This window comes from Somniosus microcephalus, chromosome 11 (assembly GCF_052327205.1).
Source record: "Somniosus microcephalus isolate GS21.2 chromosome 11, FLI_Smic_1.0, whole genome shotgun sequence".
Classification (NCBI taxonomy): Eukaryota; Metazoa; Chordata; class Chondrichthyes; order Squaliformes; family Somniosidae; genus Somniosus; species Somniosus microcephalus.
In genome coordinates, this window is record NC_140997.1 from 147237859 (window position 1) to 147256324 (window position 18466).

The 18466-nt window shown below is 47.9% G+C and overlaps 1 protein-coding gene across 2 annotated transcripts in view; it reads left to right on the forward strand.

Moving 5' to 3' along the window:
• sema3h (sema domain, immunoglobulin domain (Ig), short basic domain, secreted, (semaphorin) 3H) overlaps positions 1–18466 on the forward strand; it is a 326254-nt gene that overhangs the window by 164876 nt on the left and 142912 nt on the right. For both annotated transcript variants that reach the window (XM_086001357.1, XM_086001356.1), the window contains exons 6-9: positions 5525–5644; positions 7662–7807; positions 12323–12437; positions 14893–14962. In XM_086001357.1, the coding sequence (XP_085857483.1) occupies positions 5525–5644; positions 7662–7807; positions 12323–12437; positions 14893–14962 (451 nt within the window). The remainder of the gene's footprint in view (positions 1–5524; positions 5645–7661; positions 7808–12322; positions 12438–14892; positions 14963–18466) is intronic.

Consider the following 18466-nt stretch of genomic DNA (forward strand, 5'->3'; position numbering starts at 1 on the left):
ACGCTCCACATTCCTGAGGAGAATTGTGCTTTATCTTCCTGCCGCACACGTCTTTGGAATATTCAACATCAGTTGACTTATTTTCTTTCTAAACTGGTGATCTCGCAAGATGGTTTCTGATTTAACCCTCACAACACCAGCAAATCCTGAAATTCTGACCCCTCGAGACCAGTCATTCTTTTTCAGTTAGGCTAGAAAATGATCACTTAATCTGCTACTCCTATTACATAGAAACATAAGAACATAGAAGATAGGAGCAGGAGTAGGCCATTTGGCCCCTCGAGCCTGTTCCGCCATTTAATGAGATCACGGCTGATCATCCAAATTCAGTACCCGGTCCCTGCTTTCTTCCCATATCCATTGATCCCTTTAGCCTTAAGAAATCTATCTAACTCCTTCTTGAATATATTTAATGAATTGGCCTCAACTGCCTTCTGTGGTAGAGAATTCCACAGGTTCACCATTCTCTATTAGGCTGCGCTAACTTGCAAGATTTATAAAATGGGTATCCGTGACGACATCCGCCTCTGAAAGCATTGACTCTTTGCTGGGTACAGTTGCAGGCCATTATTCAGGAGTGAACCTTGACATTGAGAGTTGGGAGGCTATTCCGCTCTGGGGGCATCACAGCCAAGCCGAATCCTGTCCTTACCCAATGGCCACATACACACACATCCAGCAGGAATTGTTAGATAATGATCAAGAGTGGGAACCTTGGCCAGTTCTCCCTTCCTTAACCCAGGAACCAATTGTTGCACCCCTTCTGCTGCTCTGCCTAAGATCAGCTAATGGAATGAGGATTAAACCTGGGCTCGGTGTCAATATTTTTTCTGATTACGCAGCTGTGGAGTACCTTGAGACGTTATACTGCATTAAAGGTGCTATATAAATGCAAGTTGTTATTTGAAACTGGTTTTATGCTGAAAATGTACCTTGAGGGAGCATCGCCCCACACATCATATGATGGAATAGATGGGTTGGAGTGTCAGGCGACTTCACTTTGAACCTCCCAATTGCATTACAGTAGCCTTGTAACCCATTCCAACACTCACTCCCACAACAGCCATGAGATCAAAGAGAGGAAACAATAAAAAGTATTATATAGTAAACTCTCGTTTAAACGGCATCTAATAATCCGGAATTCTCTAATAACCGTCAAAATTCAGAAGTAGGTTCAGGAACCCAAAGGTAAGACTTACTGTATATTTGTGGCTGTGTAACCGGGGTTCTCGTGCCTTTTGCCGTGTAACCATGGCTCCTGCACCTCTGGTTGTGTAACCGGGGCTCCTGTACCTGTGGCCGTGTAACTGGGACTCCTGTGGCCGTGTAACCGGGACTCCTGCACCTGTGGCCATGTAACTGGGACTCCTGCACCTGTGGCCGTGTAACCGGGACTCCTGCACATGTGGCCGTGTAACCGGGACTCCTGCACCTGTGGCCGTGTAACTGGGACTCCTGCACATGTGGCCGTGTAACCGGGACTCCTGCACATGTGGCCGTGTAACTGGGACTCCTGCACATGTGGCCGTGTAACCGGGACTCCTGCACATGTGGCCGTGTAACCGGGACTCCTGCACATGTGGCCGTGTAACCGGGACTCCTGCACATGTGGCCGTGTAACCGGGACCCCTGCACATGTGGCCGTGTAACCGGGATCCCTGCACCTGTGGCCGTGTAACCGGGACTCCTGCACATGTGGCCTTGCAACCGGGACTCCTGCACATGTGGCCGTGTAACCGGGACTCCTGCACCTGTGGCCATGTAACCGGGACTCCTGCACATGTGGCCGTGTAACCGGGACCCCTGCACATGTGGCCGTGTAACCGGGACCCCTGCACCTGTGGCCGTGTAACCGGGACTCCTGCACCTGTGGCCGTGTAACCGGGACTCCTGCACATGTGGCTGTGAAACCGGGACCCCTGCACATGTGGCCGTGTAACCAAGGCTCCTGCACAAGTCGCCGTGTAACAGGGACTCCTGTACCTGTGGCCATGTAACAGGGACTCCTGGATCTGTGGCTGTGCAACCGGGGTCCTTGCACCTGTGGCTGTGTAACGGGCCTCTTGTACCTTGGTAGGTATACCTCTCTGTTATCCGGAATTTTTAATCAACCGGCACCATCCCGGTCCCATAGGTGCCGGATACGAAACAGTTTACTGTAGTAGGTAGCCATAATAAAAGAATGGCTTAAAACATCACTGCAGGCTACTGGGTTCCCCATCGCTCCTCTTTCTAGGCAATCTGTCAGGAACACCTCTCCATAATTACTCCAGGTTTAGCTGCAGAATGCTGGAACCCATTGGAAATCCAAGTTGTATTATATCGCCTATGACAGAGAGGAATTGTTTAGTTCTTCACTTATCCATGGAGTCCATAGCTTAGTTGTTCAACAAGAGGTCCTCTAAATCTCTTTTTTAAAATCATTCTCGGGATATGGGCGTCGCTGCAAGACCATCGCTTCTTGCCCATCCCTAATTGCCCTTGAGAAGGTGCTGGCGGGCCTTCTTCTTAAACCGTTGCAGTCCGTGTGAGGAAGTTCCTCCCTCAGTGCAGCTCAGGAGGGAGTTCCAGAATTTTGACCCAGCGAGAATGAAGGAAAGGATATGCCCAAGTCAGGATGGTTTGTGACTTGGAGGGGAACTTGGAGCTGGTGGTGTTTCAATGCACCTGCTGCCCTTGTCCTTCCAGGTGGTGGAGGTTGTGGGTTACGGAGATACTGTCGAAGAAGCCTTGGCGAGTTGCTGCAGTGCATCCTACGGATAGGACACACTGCAGCCACGGTGCACCAGTGGTGGAGGGAGTGGGTGCTTCGGCCACTGGATGATGGGGTGATTGATCTTGGTCTTGATTGACCCAGAGCTTTGTAGGATGCTCTCCAAGGATAAGGACCAGATCTACAATGGAAGTGACCTTTGAATCTGGATTCTGATTTTTGGCTTGGAATTCTGCTCTCAACTTGCTCATTGTATTGTTCTCCAACCAACAGAACGTCCTGGCAACCTGCTTGAAGTGACGGGTGGGTGGCAGCTGCCCCAAAGTGGCTTTGTCACCCCTCCCTCCTAAGCAGGCAGCAAGCCCACCCTGTTCAGTGGCTCGGCTGAGACCGTCAGCATTCTCTTGTGTGCTGGTACTGAACCGTGCACAGCGAGCAAAGGAATTCTATGTTTGTTTCTTTCCCAGGAAGAATCTTTTAGATCCGGATTTGCCCACTGACACCGAGACACATTTGTAACCAATTGTCCAAACCAATAAAATGACAGAACACATTGTGCTCCTATGCAACGAATACACTTTCTTTTTCTTTATTCATTCTCGGGATGTGGACATCCCCTGGCAAGACCGGCATTTGTTGCACATCCCAACTGAGTGTCTTGCTCGGCCACTTCAGAGGGCAGTTAAGAGTCAACCATGTTGGTTGACACATAGTCACACGTAGGCCAGACCGGGTAAGGACGCCAGGTTTCCTTCATCGAAGGACATTAATGAACCAGTTGGGTTTTTACGACAATCCAACAGTTTCATGGTCACTTTTACTTATAACAGCTTTTTTATTTCCAGATTTTTTAAATTGAATTCAAACTCATAAACTGCTGTGGTGGGATTTTTAAACTCACAGTTCTCTGGATTATCAGTCCAGGCCTCTAGATTCCTAGTCCAGTAACATAACCACTATGCTACCAATTAAATGATTAAAATAAAGCCTATTGTGCATTAGAACATTAGAAGAAGGGTCCTTCCTCTTGGTCCAAACTTGGTCCCTCTTCATTAAAGCTGGGGCTACACGAGCAACATCTCTATATTGCCACCCACAATGAATCATATTCCCAACTCCTCCCAGCTGAAATTCCATTGAGTGCTATTTTTAGTGTATGCTTTAATACACTCACCTACAATTTATATTTGAGCTACTTCAACCAAGTCATTAACTTGTTTAAACTAAACAGGTTAACAACTTCACTAAATTAGTGCAGACAGGATTTTCTTTTATGAGGGCATTGACCAGAGCGCTTAAAATAGCGCTCAGCACAATTACAACTGCATACAGCCACCTCGTTGCTCCTCGTCTTTTACAGCTCCAGTTATTGACGGCAAAAAGAAAGAATAGAGGAACGGGATTGCGTAGCCGATTCCCAGGCAATAGGGGCTCCCTGGGTGCAAAGGTCAGGAAAATCGGCCCCCGCATTAATATGGCACCTTGTACCTCCTCTGGATGTCGCAATCTGCTTCAGAGCTAATAAACTCATTCTTTTAAAGTGTAGTCACATGTTGTTTTGTAGGCAAACACTGCAGCTAATTTGTTCACAGCAAGTGGAATGAAACAAACACTCAGTCTGTTTTTGTTGGTGATGTTTTGAGTGAGGAATGTTGGCCGGGTCACTAGGAGAACTCCAGCACTCTTCACTGAATAGCACAGTGAGATCTTTTACATCCACATGAACAGGCAGCCGTGGCCTCGATTTAAAGTCTCATCCGAAAGGCAGCACCTCTACCTGTGCAGCACTGCTTCAGTATGGCACTTAAGTGTCAGCCTGGAATACGCGCAGAAATCCTGGAGTGGGGCTTGAACCCATAACTATCTGATTTAAAGGTAAGAGCCTTACCACTGACATGTGATGCAACAGCACAGACGAGGGAGAGATGGGTTTTCGGTGCTAACAGCATTATCCCATCTCAGTGTTGGCCAGCAACCTTCTGCCAAGTTCCTTTGCCAGCAACCTAGCATGTATTGGGGAGGGCTAACGAGAAGGATAGGCTACACCAGACGTGTTTGTACTAATACACCATGGGAACTGCGTCCTGCGCTATTTATTACCTACATACCACCGACCCATTGTACTCAGGTCCTTCCTGTGAACATCTGCACTTCTGACGGTTTGGACATACTAAAAGTCCAACATTACTATTTCACCATTAGCTGGTCTTATTGGTGCAGTGTAGCAAGTGTAACACCCTTTCCATCTTATTTTTTTATACATTCGTTCTTGGGATGTGGGTGTCACTGTCAAGGCCAGCATTTATTGCCCATCCCTAATTGCCCCTGAGAAGGTGGTGGTGGGCTGCCTTCTTGAATCACTGCAGTCCATGTATTCTTAGTATACTTTTTTGTAGTGGTTTCGTTACAACTGAGTGACTTGCTAGGCCATTTCAGAGGGCAGTTAAGAATCAACCACATTGCTGTGGGTCTGGAGTCACACATAGGCCACACCGGGTCAGGATGGCAGATTTTTTTCCCTAAAAGACATTAGTGATGGGTTTTTAATGACAATCCGATAGTTTTGTGGTCACCATTACTGATACTAGCTTTTTTTATTCCCAATTTATTTAACTGAATTTAAATTCCCCAGCTACCATGGTGGGATTTGAACTTGTCTCCGGATCATTAGTCCAAGCCTCTGGATTACGAGTCCAGTAACATAATCGCTGTGCTACTGTACCCCCTGTTTCTAGCTCATTGCTTCACTGGGTGTGTCTGGAAAATGCCTCCTTCAATAAGCTAATTGGTGCATCCTGGCTGTGTTTACAGAGGGAGAGCTGTACGCCGGGATTTCCTCCGACTTTATGAGCCGGGACGTGGCATTCTTCCGCAGCTTGGGGCATCGTCGTGTGATCCGCACCGAACAGTACGACTCAACGTGGCTCCAAGGTGAGGTCAGGTTTGAGCAAACTCCTGTTCCCTGCATCAGCCTCGTAAAACCATATAGAATCGTAGAATAGTTCAGCACAGGGGGAGCCCATTCGGCCCATCGAGTCTGCGCCGGCTCTTTCGAAGAGCAGTCCAATTAGTCCCACTCCCCCGCTCTTTTCCCACATCCCTGCAAATTTTTTCTCCTTCAAGTATTTATCCAATTCCCTTTTTGAAGGCTACTATTGAATCTGAATCCACTGCCCTATCAGGCAGTGCATCCCATCAGAAATTTCCAATTCAGTTTCTAGTTCCGCATGGTGCGATGCCACGTCTATGAACGGCAGCCTGAAGCTTTGAGCTCTGGGGAGTGGGGAGGGTCCCTTTTTTTACTAGCGAATAAATTCAGACAAAGGGAATTGGATAAATACTTGAAAAGGGGGAAAGATTGCAGGGAGTGGGACTGATTGGACAGCTCTTCAAAAGAGCCGGCACAGGCACGACAGGCCGAATGGCCTCCTTCTGTGCTGTACGATTCTTTGATTCCGCAGCTTTAACCTGAGCGACATTTTAACATTGCAGAGATGTTCCAGTTGGCTGTCAACAACTCTGATATCACCAGAAAAAAGCATAGTTTGGGGGGGAAACGGGTGGGTTTGGGTTGGGCGGGATGTTAAAATGTTAAAAATCTGAATCCCGACCCCAACCCGCCTCCAAACCGCCCACATCCGGTTATAACGGAGGTGGGACTGGGGGCGGGCAACCAACCTGCTCGCAGGAGGCGGGTTGGCAATTTAAGTATTATAATGAGGCTACACGCCACATATTTAACCACCATTTTAAATTTAACCCGGGCCGACCGAGTTTTCCGGGCCTCGGTAAACCCGGTGGCTAAAGGGACATGAGGACTGCTGGATCCAGGAGGTAAGTGCCTTTCCACTTACCTGAAGGATCCAGTTTACCTGCTTCACCCAACCGCTGCTATCGAATGCCCCCCCACCAACCCTTCCAATCTTCCCCCACCGATTCTTCCGATCTCCCCCCGCCCCCACCCGACCCTTCCGATGTTCCCCCCCCCAACCCTTCCGATCTCCACCCCTCCCCCCCCCAACCTTTCTGATCTACTCCCGGACCCTTCTGACCTCCCCCGCCGACCCTTCCAATCTCCCCCGCCGACCCTTCCGATCTCCCCCGCTGACCCTTCCGATCTCCCCCGCTGACCCTTCCAATCTCCCCCGCCGACCCTTCCGATCTCCCCCCCCGACTCTTCCGATCTCCCCCCCGACCCTTCCGATCTCCACCCCTCCCCCCCCCCAACCTTTCTGATCTACTCCCGGACCCTTCTGATCTCCCCCGCCGACCCTTCCGATCTCCCCCACCAACCCTTCCGATCTCCCCCGCTGACCCTTCCAATCTCCCCCGCCGACCCTTCCGATCTCCCCCCCCCGACTCTTCCGATCTCCCCCCCGACCCTTCCGATCTCCCCCCGCACCCACCCGACCCTTCCGATGTTCCTCCCCCGACCCTTCCGATCTCCACCGCCCAACCTTTCTGATCTCCCCCCCCGCCCCCACCCGACACTTCCGATCTCCCCCCGACTGTTCTGACCTCCCCGTGGCCTCCGATTCCTTCCTTACCTCTCCACTCCCCGGCTGTAGCCTGGTGTCGAAGGCCTACCCGCCGGTCAGTTAGCTAACCTCCCAATCTGACTGGCTGCGGCCGGGAAACGGAGACAATAAATGCTAATCAGGTCCCGCCGTTAAATTCGGCAGGACCTGCGGGAAACCTGTTCTTCCTAGTTTCCCGACCGCAATCCAACTGTCGTCCGCCCCCAGCTCCCTCCCCGCCTCCGAGTTAATATCCAGCCCTTAGTCTTTTGTCTTTAATTAAATAAACATAATCACTCACAGTTATACTGGACTATGGAGCGGGTAAAGTTGGTGTGGAATCAACCAAGTTTTTGCTGCCACTTACAAAATGCCAACACTGTCGACAGCGCAGTCGTGTGCTGGGTTTGATTCTCTCCGCTCCTCTTCAGACCCCAGGTTCGTGAAGGTCCATGCAATCGCCGAGAGCAACAATGAAGAGGATGACAAAGTCTACTTATTTTTCACTGAGCGCGCTCAGGAAGTGGACAGCGGTAACGGGAAGGTGGTCTACTCGAGAGTAGCTCGGGTTTGCAAGGTACGGGGGAATAGCTGTGAATGGCAGCGAGCCAGAGCGACTGTACCGGAAAACGTGAATCGATTCATATTTCTGCAGCTGAGTACAGTGGCTTTGTAGCGACATCCCACACTTTACAGTGAGTTTTGCTGTTTATGAGATTCAGAATGATCAGTTGCTAAGTGATGGGGAACCAGCTCATACATACCGGGTTCGATCCTATGTCTGTACTGAGTTAATCAGGATGGGAGAAGGTGTGTTCCAGTTCACCAGATCACTTGATATTTAAAAATGAGGGTGACCAGCCATACCATCTAGTTCATCCATTCAGAACAATCCTACATTCTCCCCATTGCAACAATCTATTGTTTCTAAAATGTTTTTGCCTCCACTACTCTATGTAGAAGTCTATTCCATATTTTGACCACTCTTTGTTTAAAGAACTTCATTGATAGCAGTCTTGAATTTAACTATTACTAGTTTGAACCCATATTCCCTTATTCTAACTCTTGCAACTTATGGGATTTACTCTTAACCATACCCTTAACAACCTCATACACCTCTATAAGATCACCTCTCAGATGCCTCCTTTCCAGGCTGAAAAGCCCAAGTCCTTCCTCATAACTCAGATCCCCGACATTCGGGATCAGCCTCATTGCTCTTCTCTGCGTTGCCTCCAGCACTTGAACGTCTCACTTTTTTTCGGCAACCAGAACTGGACCCAGTATTCAAGGTGTGGGCTGCCCAGAGCTCTCTATAGTTTGGTCACGAACTCCTCTGCCTTGTATTCTACTGTTTTGGCCATGTAGTTCAACATTCCATTGGCTTTCTTGATTGCTGCTCTGCATTTTTTAAAATTCATTCATGGGATGTGGGCATCGCTGGCAAGGCCAGCATTTATTGCCCATCCCTAATTGCCCTTGAGAAGGTGGTGGTGAGCCGGCTTCTTGAACCGCTGCAGTCCGTGTGGTGAAGGTACTCCCACAGTGCTGTTAGGGAGGGAGTTCCAGGATTTTGACCCAGCAACAATGAAGGATCGGCGATATACTTCCAAGTCAGGATGGTGTGCGACTTGGAGGGGAACTTGGAGGTGGTGGTGTTCCCATGTGCCTGCTGCCCTTGTCCTTCTAGGTGGAAGAGGTCGCGGGTTTGGGAGGTGCTGCCGAAGAAGCCTTGGCGAGTTGCTACAGTGCATCTTGTAGATGATACACACTGCAGCCACGGTATGTCGGTGGTGGAGGGAGTGAATGTTGAAGGTGGTGGGTGGGGTGCCAATCAAGCGGGCTGCTTTATCCTGGATGGTGTCGAGCTTCTTGAGTGTTGTTGGAGCTGCACTCATCCAGGCAAGTGGAGAGTATTCCATCACACTCCTTACTTGTGCCTTGTAGATGGTGGAAAGGCTTTGGGGAGTCAGGAGATGAGACACTCGCCACAGAATACCTAGCCTCTGACCTGCTCTTGTTGCCACAGTATTTATGTGGCTGGTCCAGTTGGTTGGGCATGTTACGTCTTGCATCTACTAAGACGTAACATGCCCATTTCACCATTCATGGTGTACTTATATTGCCATTTTCCCTTCCTGTGTACATTACTTTACAATTGTTCTGCCCACTTACATATCATGTCTAACTCATTCTGTAGTTTCTGAACTGCTTCCTCCGATTTCACTGACCCTCTGAGTTTGGCATCTTCACCTCACATCCCTGGGGTAGGGAGGGGAAAAAATAGCCTTGGTCCCCAGGACTCCCTTATCTAATCACTAACTAGTGATTCCAACTGGAAAGTGCCTCAAGTTCAGCTGTGATGCCACCCCAAGGTTTAATAGTCACTACTGAACAATGTGTGAGGCCCAAACCTTTATTAAAACATTCAAAAGGGGAGAGTTAACTTTTAAAAAAAAGTTTCTAACCTATCCCAAATGCATGAGAAGCAGGTTACTGGACATCTATAAAATAAATCATCTTCAGCAATAAAAAAACTGTAATTGCCAGAAACCTGGAATAAAAGCAAATATTGTAAATACACAGCCACTAAAGTGGTATCTGTAAAGAGAAAGGACAGGTCTCTGATGGAAGACGCTTTATGTTTATGTTTTTTGGTGGATCTGGGTGCTCGTCAGTGTAAGTGTTGGGAAAGGGGACACCTTCAGTTTCTTTTACCCAGTGTCGACATCACCTACTCCTGGGACATGCATGGCACAACTTAGATATGGACTGGAGCTCCCTCTACTCCGATCTGACGACACAACTTAACCTCGGCCTAAGAAGGAATACGTTTTTCTGCATCATTGCAGCATTTCCCATTTTTCACAAAAGCTCATCTGACCGAGATTGCCAATTCAGTGCCAACTGGTGTTGTATTACAGACAGCTTGATGGGTTGTTGTACCTACTAGAAACTGGGTTGCATTCATTGAATCATAGAATGATACAGCACAGAAGGAGGCCATTCAACCCATCGTGCCTGTGCCGGCTCTTTGGTAAAGCTATCCAATTAGTCCCACTCCCCTGGTCTTTACCCATAGCCCTGTATTTTTTTCCCCCCCTTCAAGTATTTATCCAATTCCATTTTGAAGGTTACTATTGAATCTGCTTCCACTGCCCTTTCAGGCAGTGTATTCCAGGTCATAACAACTTGCTGTGTAAAAAAAAAAAAAGTTTCCTCATGTCACCTCTGCTTTTTTTGCCTATCACCTTAAATCTGTGTCCTCTGGTTACCGACCCTTCTGCCACTGTAAACAGTTTCTCCTTAGTTACTCTATCAAAACCGTTCATGATTTTGAACACCTCAATTAAATCTCCCCTTAACCTTCTCTGCTCTAAGTAATTCTGTCCCGGATTAATGCCTCTAAAAGTCTCCCCAGCACTGACGTTAAACTGATTGGCCTGTGGTTGCCAGATTTATCCCTCTTCCCTTTTTTGAACAGGGGTGTAACATTTGCAATCCTCCAGTCCTCTGGCACCACCCTCATATATAAGGAGGATTTGATGATTGTAGCCAGAGCCTCTGCAATTTCCACCCTTACTTCCCTCAGTATCCTAGGATGCATCCCATCCGGACCAGTGACTTTTATACTTTGAGCACTGCTATCCTTTTAAATACTTCCTCTTTATCTATTTTTATCCTACCCAGTTTCCTACCTCCTTTACTGTGACATTGGCAGCATCCTCTTCTTTGGTGAAGACAGATGCAAAGTACTCATTTAGTACCTCAGCCATGCCCTCTGCCTCCACAAGATCATCTCCTTTTTGGTCTCTAATCGCCCCACCCTTCCTTTGACTGCTCTTTTACTGTTTATTTGTTTATAAAAGACTTTTGGGTTCCCTTTTATGTTATCCACTAATCTATTCTCATACACTCTCTTTGCCCCTCTTATTTCCTTTTTCAGTTCTCCCCTGTACTTTTTGTATTATGAACCCGACATTTATCATAAGCCTCCTTTTGCTGTTTCATTTTAATTTCTATATCTTTTAGTCATCCGGGAAGCTCTAGCTTTGGATGCCCTTCCTTTCCTCATCGTGGGAATGTGTCTAGTCTGCACCCGAACTCTCTCTTTGAAGGCCTCCCATTGCTCATTTACTGTTTTACCTGCCAATGTTTGATTCCAATCCACCTGGGCCAGATCCCTTTTCAACTCACTGAAATTAGCCCTCCTCCATTTGAGCATTTTCTCATTTGAACCTGCTGTACTGCTAAGCATTTAGAAATCGTTCCAAGATGTCCTGCTAGATTACAAAATTATGCTCTTGCTTACATTGTGAGGACAGGCCGGACGACCAGTCTGAGAACAGGAGAGACGACCAGTCTGAGGACGGGCCGGACGACCAGTCTGAGGACAGGAGAGGCGACCAGTCTGAGGACGGGCCGGACAACCAGTCTGAGGACAGGCCGGACGACCAGTCTGAGGACAGGCCAGACGACCAGTCTGAGGACGGGCCGGACGACCAGTCTGAGGACAGGAGAGGCGACCAGTCTGAGGACAGGCCAGACGACCAGTCTGAGGACGGGCTGGACGACCAGTCTGAGGACAGGAGAGACGACCAGTCTTTGTGACAGGCCGGACGACCAGTCTGAGGACGGGCCGGACGACCAGTCTGAGGACAGGAGAGGCGACCAGTCTGAGGACAGGCCAGACGACCAGTCTGAGGACGGGCTGGACGACCAGTCTGAGGACAGGAGAGACGACCAGTCTTTGTGACAGGCCGGACGACCAGTCTGAGGACGGGCCGGACGACCAGTCTGAGGACAGGAGAGGCGACCAGTCTGAGGACAGGCCAGACGACCAGTCTGAGGATGGGCCAGACGGCCAGTCTGAGGACAGGAGAGGCGACCAGTCTTTGTGACAGGCCGGACGACCAGTCTGAGGATGGGCTGGACGACCAGTCCGAGGACAGGAGAGACGACCAGTCCGAGGACAGGAGAGACGACCAGTCCGAGGACAGGAGAGACGACCAGTCCGAGGACAGGAGAGACGACCAGTCTGGATATAATATGTGGATGCAGTGCCCAGCTCACAGAGCTCTTTTGTTTTCCGCAGAATGACATTGGCGGTCAACGCAGTCTGGTCAACAAATGGAGCACCTTCCTCAAGGCGCGACTCGTCTGTTCCATTCCAGGTTCTGAAGGGATTCAAACCCATTTTGATGAACTGCGTGAGTATCGCACGATTTAAACTATCAGTGGGATGCTGCGAGGAAGGTCATAGCCAAGGTGCATGGAATGTTTAAAACTGGTGTATGAATAGACCCGACAATTAGCCCTTGTTATATGTAGCACTGATGCCTCACTCGTTAGCTGGGTGATAGTCACCCTGTTGACATCATGATGTGAGGATACTAGGGGGTGAAAGTTCCGGTGTGTTAACACCTGGTGCACGCTGGGATTGCACACCGGGAATCTGCTCACTCCCAGCCTGTGATTTTACGTCCATTTGCGGTTTGCAATTTTCCGATATGTGCCTCCAGTATGTACCAGGAGCCAGCAGAGTGAAACTTTTACCCCTAAACAGCAACGCCCCTCATTTACAGTGCCACTGGAGTTGAAATTTATGATGTTGATGACAGGAGCAGCTCTACACAAAATGTCACGTCCCAGGCTACTACTAGCAAGCAGTTCTAGGTTGTAAAACAGGCTTGCAAAGAACGAGTGTGAGACACCAATAGATGTTTCTTTGCACAAAGGGTATTAGAAATCTGTAACTCTTTCCCCCCAAAGGCTGCTGATGCTGGGGTGTCAATAGAACTTTTTAAGACTAAGATCGCTAGATTTTTGTTGGGCAAGGGTATCAGGGGATATGGAGCAAAGGTAAATGGGGTTGAGGTGCAGGTCAGCCGTGATCTAATTGAATGGTGGAACAGGCTCGAGGGGCTGAATAGCCTCCTGTTCCTATGTTCCTATAACAACAACCACAACAGCTTACATTTATATAGCAATGGAGTAAACTGTCCCAAGGCACTCCACAAGAGTGTAATCAGACAGAAGTGTTGACACCAAGCCAGAGAAAGAGACATTCGAACAGGTAACCAAAAGCTTGTCCAAAGAGGTAGGTGTTAAGGAGTGTCTTAAAGGAGGAGAGATAGGTAGAGGGGTTTAGGGATGGACTTCCAGAGATTAGAGCCTAGACAGCCAAAGGCACGGCCGCCAATGGTGGGGTGAAAGAAGTCAGGCATGCACCAGAATTGGAGGAATACAGAGTTCTCAGAGGGTTGTAGGGCTGGGGGAGGTTTCAGAGATCTCCTTTAACAGCATTTGGGACTAAAGGGCATTTTAGCCGTGTATATCTCCTTTTCACAGGCTGCAGTGAAGGTAGTTATCCAAACAGGGCTATCCAGCAATTCATCTTTCAGAGCACCAGTCAGTTTTGTGCCTCTCGAGCCCTTAGCACTGTTGTCACGGTGGTCAATTAACTGGCTTTCTTAGCAAACCTAGAGAGAATTCTGCTTGTGGCTGATAATGTGTTCAGTGATCCAGGTGAAGTGAAAGATTGTTTCCGAATACCTAACACCTCCACTCAGATGGTAGCATACGGGCAAGAGTGATAGGAAGACAGAGCCCTCGGGATAGTCAGCGTGCTTCACCTTTTTGTTATTAAATGTCTACATTCTTGACAGTGCACATTCCTCCCCAACTCTACTAGTGCTGGAAAAGGGTAGTGAGAGTACAGTGACTGATGCAGTAAAAGTACTGAACTTAATGCTTTACCAAACTCTCTCCCTTACAGGTCCATTAACCACAGTTGCACGATCTCTGCTGCTGCAGAACACAGAGATTGCAACTGGGCGGGGAACCAGAGAGAGGTGTGAACAAGCGAGACAATCAGGGTGACACAGCAGCATTGGGTGGGAGGGCCTGATTGGAAAGTCTTTTGGCGGGCAGTTGCAAGTATAGGTGGGAAAGGCTTGTACCTTGAAAGGACTCCTGTTTGTTATTCTACCCCCATTGCTGGTCCAAGTGAAAAGACCTTTGAGTTTGGAAGTTGGGTGTTATTTAAAGCTTAAGGACGTGAATTTCCTCAGGGATCTCCTGCCGTAACTTAGGTGAAAACCCTGGAGAAATGGCGGGAGATTGAGAGAACCCCCCACAGAAATTCCTGGTATGATTGTCCATTTGGCTTCTAACCTCTTGGTTAGAACGTCGTGGGTTCAAGCCCCACGATGGACTTGAGTGCATAATCTAGGCTGACACTTCAGTGCAGTGCTGAGTGTGTGTTGCACTGTCGGAGGTGCCATCTTTCGGGTGAGAGGTTAAGCTGAAGCCTAGCTTGTCAGCTTAGATGGGTGTAAAAGATCCCATTGCACTATTTTGAAGATGTGCAGGGGCTTTATCCCCGGTGTCTTAGCCAACATTCCTTCCTCAACCATAACCGTTTGGCCATTCATTCATTTGCTGTTTGTGGGACCTTGTTGTGTGATAATTAGCTGTTGTGTTGCCTACATTACAACAGTGACTGTACTTCAAAGGTAATCCGTCACTTTTAAAGTGCTTTGGGACACCTGAAGGAAATAGTAAGATGCTACATATAAGTCTTGTCTTTTTATAAGTAACGGTAAGGCTAGGGTTCCTGCTTATTTTCCACTGGCGCCAACACTGCGTCTGTTTTCTCTGCAGAGGACGTCTTCGTGCTCAGCGGGAAGGACAAAAAGAATCCATTGATCTACGGAGTTTTCACAACGTCCAGGTAAGGGCCTTGTCCAAAGGGAAGCTTGGGCCAGCGGTTTCAGGAAAGAAACCAAATCATGTCAATGTTATAGTGAAAGCTGGGTTCTAATTAATAGGGAGCCACATACCTGATCTCACTTACTATCACTTCTATCTAGATTGAAGCAACCTACTTACACAAAGTCACTCCTTCCAAGAACTCTGCATTCCTCTAACTCTAGCCTCCTTTGCATTCCCCACTTCCTTCACCCCCACCTCTTCCTATGGCTCCAGAGTTCCCTCCCTAAACCTCTCTGCCTCTCTCTCCTCCTTTAAGACGCTCCTTAAAAACAGCCACCTTGACCAAGCCCCTGTCCTAATATCTCCTTCTTTGGCTCGATGTCAATTTTCGTCTGAATACACTCCTGTGAAATGCCTTCGACCAGTCACCACATTAGAGGTGCTGTGTAAATGCAAGTTGTGGTTGTGTGTCTGGTGATGACAGGATGAGGTTCGTCTGTAACAAACACCAAAGCCAAGTAACCATGTTGACGTTCGCTGTCCTGGCAGGTATTGGTTGCCTGCTGGCACCCCTGATCCTGTACCACGACAAAAGCCGGCACCTTCAGACTGGAAACCCAAAGGTTACAGAAAGCAAAAACAGTTCGGGAATCCCACCCAGAATTTCACGTTGGTTAAGATAAATAAAGCGGCATAAAAAAAACCCGCAGTCTCTTATCTGAGAGTTCAATGCTGACCCTTGACTGGCAGCAGGCAGTTAGGAAACTACAAAGTGTCTCTTCAAAAGGTTGTGATGTGTTGATAATGGGCTTGTTTATTTGTGAAGCTGTGAGAGAAGAGGAAACAGGGCCCTTTATCCTGACTTGTGCTGTGGGTGTGGTTAGTGAGCAATTTGTGAAACTGTATATTTTCAGTACACACTCCTCGGTGAATATTCAACTGGCAGTGGAAGTGTTCATTTAAAATCAATGGTTCCCATTTTTGGCCAGGATGACTAAGTTGTGTTTTAAAACAATCATTAATGTGTCAGCTGTGGCTCAGTGGGTAGCATTCTCGCTTCTGTATCAGAAGGTTGTGGGTTCAAGTCCTACTCCAGGGACTTGAGCACAAAAATCTAGGCTGATACTTCAGTGCAGTGCTGAGGGAGTGCTGCACTGTCGGAGTGAGCCGTCTATCGGATGCGACGTTAAACTGAGGCACAGTCTGCCCTCTCAGGTGAATATAAAAGATCCCATGGCACTATTTTGAAGAAGAGCAGGGGAGTTATCCCTGGTGTCCTGGCCAATATTTATCCCTCAATCAACATCATAAAAAAAATGCAGATTATCTGGTCATTATCACATTGCTGTTTGTGGGAGCTTACTGTGCACAAATTGGCTGCCGCATTTCCCACATTACAACAGTGACTGTACTTCATTGGCTGTAAAGCGCTTTGGGACGTCCGGTGGTCGTGAAAGGCGCTATATAAATGAAAGTCTTTCTTTTTAATCACAAGTCTACCTTTTAATATCTGCCAACCATCACAGAGCTTGATTTTTTTAAGTGCTGCACTACAATGGTTTGAGGTTATTTATGTCACAGTCCTCTTAAAATGATGGCCTTTTCTGATAAAATACTTGGAATTGTTTGGAGACTGCAGCTGCTGCACCATGATTTCCAAATAAGTTCTCCCTGCTGAGTAGATGCTGTCTTGTGGGTGGCCCCAGGTTGCAGTGCCAGAACACAGAGTGCTAGGACACTGCCTCTTTGACTGTGTGTCATTCTTGTGTAGGCTGTCACAGACAGGGCAGTGAGTGGAGGCCAGGCGCTCAACTTAAAAGAAGGGAATGGGCAGTGACTGAACTCGTGGTTAACTCAACTGAAGTCTGGAAACAAATTCTTTCCCGTACTTTTCTGGGAATGATGTGGGGTGGGTGGGTGGGCGTGTACGTATGCGCATTAGTGCAGTGTCTATTCACACCACCATGTCAACCAATTAGTTGGAGGTGGGGTGGAACTTACGGCAGGACTCGCAGCAGTCTATTTTACAGCAAACAAAGTCTATTTACTCAGCAAACAGAGTCTATTTAAACAGCAAACTACAACAAACAGTCTACAGAGTCTATTTAAACAGTGCCTTTACAAACTACAGCAAACAGAACACGTGACCAAAACACAGTGAGTGGAGGATAGTTACATACAAATTATGTGCGTACAATCAATCCCAGCCACTTACAGCAGTGTGGTCTCCAGTTGTGAATGTCAGGGGAGTTACTCAATCATCTCCATTCTGTCACTATAAGCAGGTGTATTAGTGAGAGGGGAGAAAACAAGCACTGTAGTGAGAGAATGCAACTTATATTCTCCTTATATGTACAGTGCAATTTTTATTAAAAAACAGCTGCATAAATCTGTCTGTTTTTTGAAGTGTTTCTACCTCGCTTCATCCTCATCGTATTGAAATCAAGTTTCATTCCTGTTCTAAATCATTCTTTTCCAGATCCTCAGAAGTGTGCAACTCTTTGCCTCCCTCAGTCTTTGCCTCCCTCCTACAGTCTGCACGCTTTACCTGAGTCATTGTTTCCTGATTTAACATTGTCTGCCATTTACTCTTTCTGACCTTAGTGCTGCCTGTTCGTTAGGCCTTCACCCTTCGCCTGGACTTCTAATGAAAGATAATCAAAACTTGTGTATAATGTTTTTTTCTTCCTGTATCTGTCCTCTTCTGAAGGTAATGATTCATGCTGGAGTCTTCCACTGAAGGTATTGTTATAACGCCCAGCTGTCAATCTCTTCTCTTAGGCAGTCCCTCGGAACCGAGGGTGACTTGCTTCCACACTAAAAATGAGTTCTCAGGTGACTGATGAGTCCAATGCGAGACCTACAGTCTCTGTCACAGGTGGGGCAGATGGTGGTTGAAGGGGTGGGTGGGTGGGGTGCTTGAGTTGATATGCGCTCCTTCCGCTGTTTGCACTTGGCTTCCGCTTGCTCCCGACTAAGAGACTCGAGGTGTTCGGCGCCTTCCCGGATGCTTCTCCTCCACTTTGAGTGGTCTTGGGCCAGGGATTCCCAGGTGTCGGTGGGGATGTTGCACTTTTTCAAGGAGGCTTTGAGGGTGTCCTTGAAGCGTTTCCTCTGCCCACCTGGGGCTCTCTTGCCGTGTCGGAGCTCCGAGTAGAGCACTTGTTTTGGGAGCCTCGTAACGGGCATGCGGACGATGTGACCCGTCCATTGGAGCTGATCGAGCGTGGTCAAAGCTTCAATACTGAGGATGTTGGCCTGAGCGAGAACACTGATGTTGGTGCGCCGATCCCAATCACCTATAAAAAAGACATTAAAAGTCTGGTTAATAACCAGGAATAAGCAGTTCAACAGCAACAACAACAACTTGCATTTATATAATGTCTTTAACATAGCAAAACATCTCAAGCTGCTTCACAGGAGCGTAATCAGACATAAATTGACACTGAGCCAAAGGAAGAGATATTAGGAAATGTGACCAACAGTTTGGTCAAAGAGGTCAGTTTTAAGGAAGGCCATAACC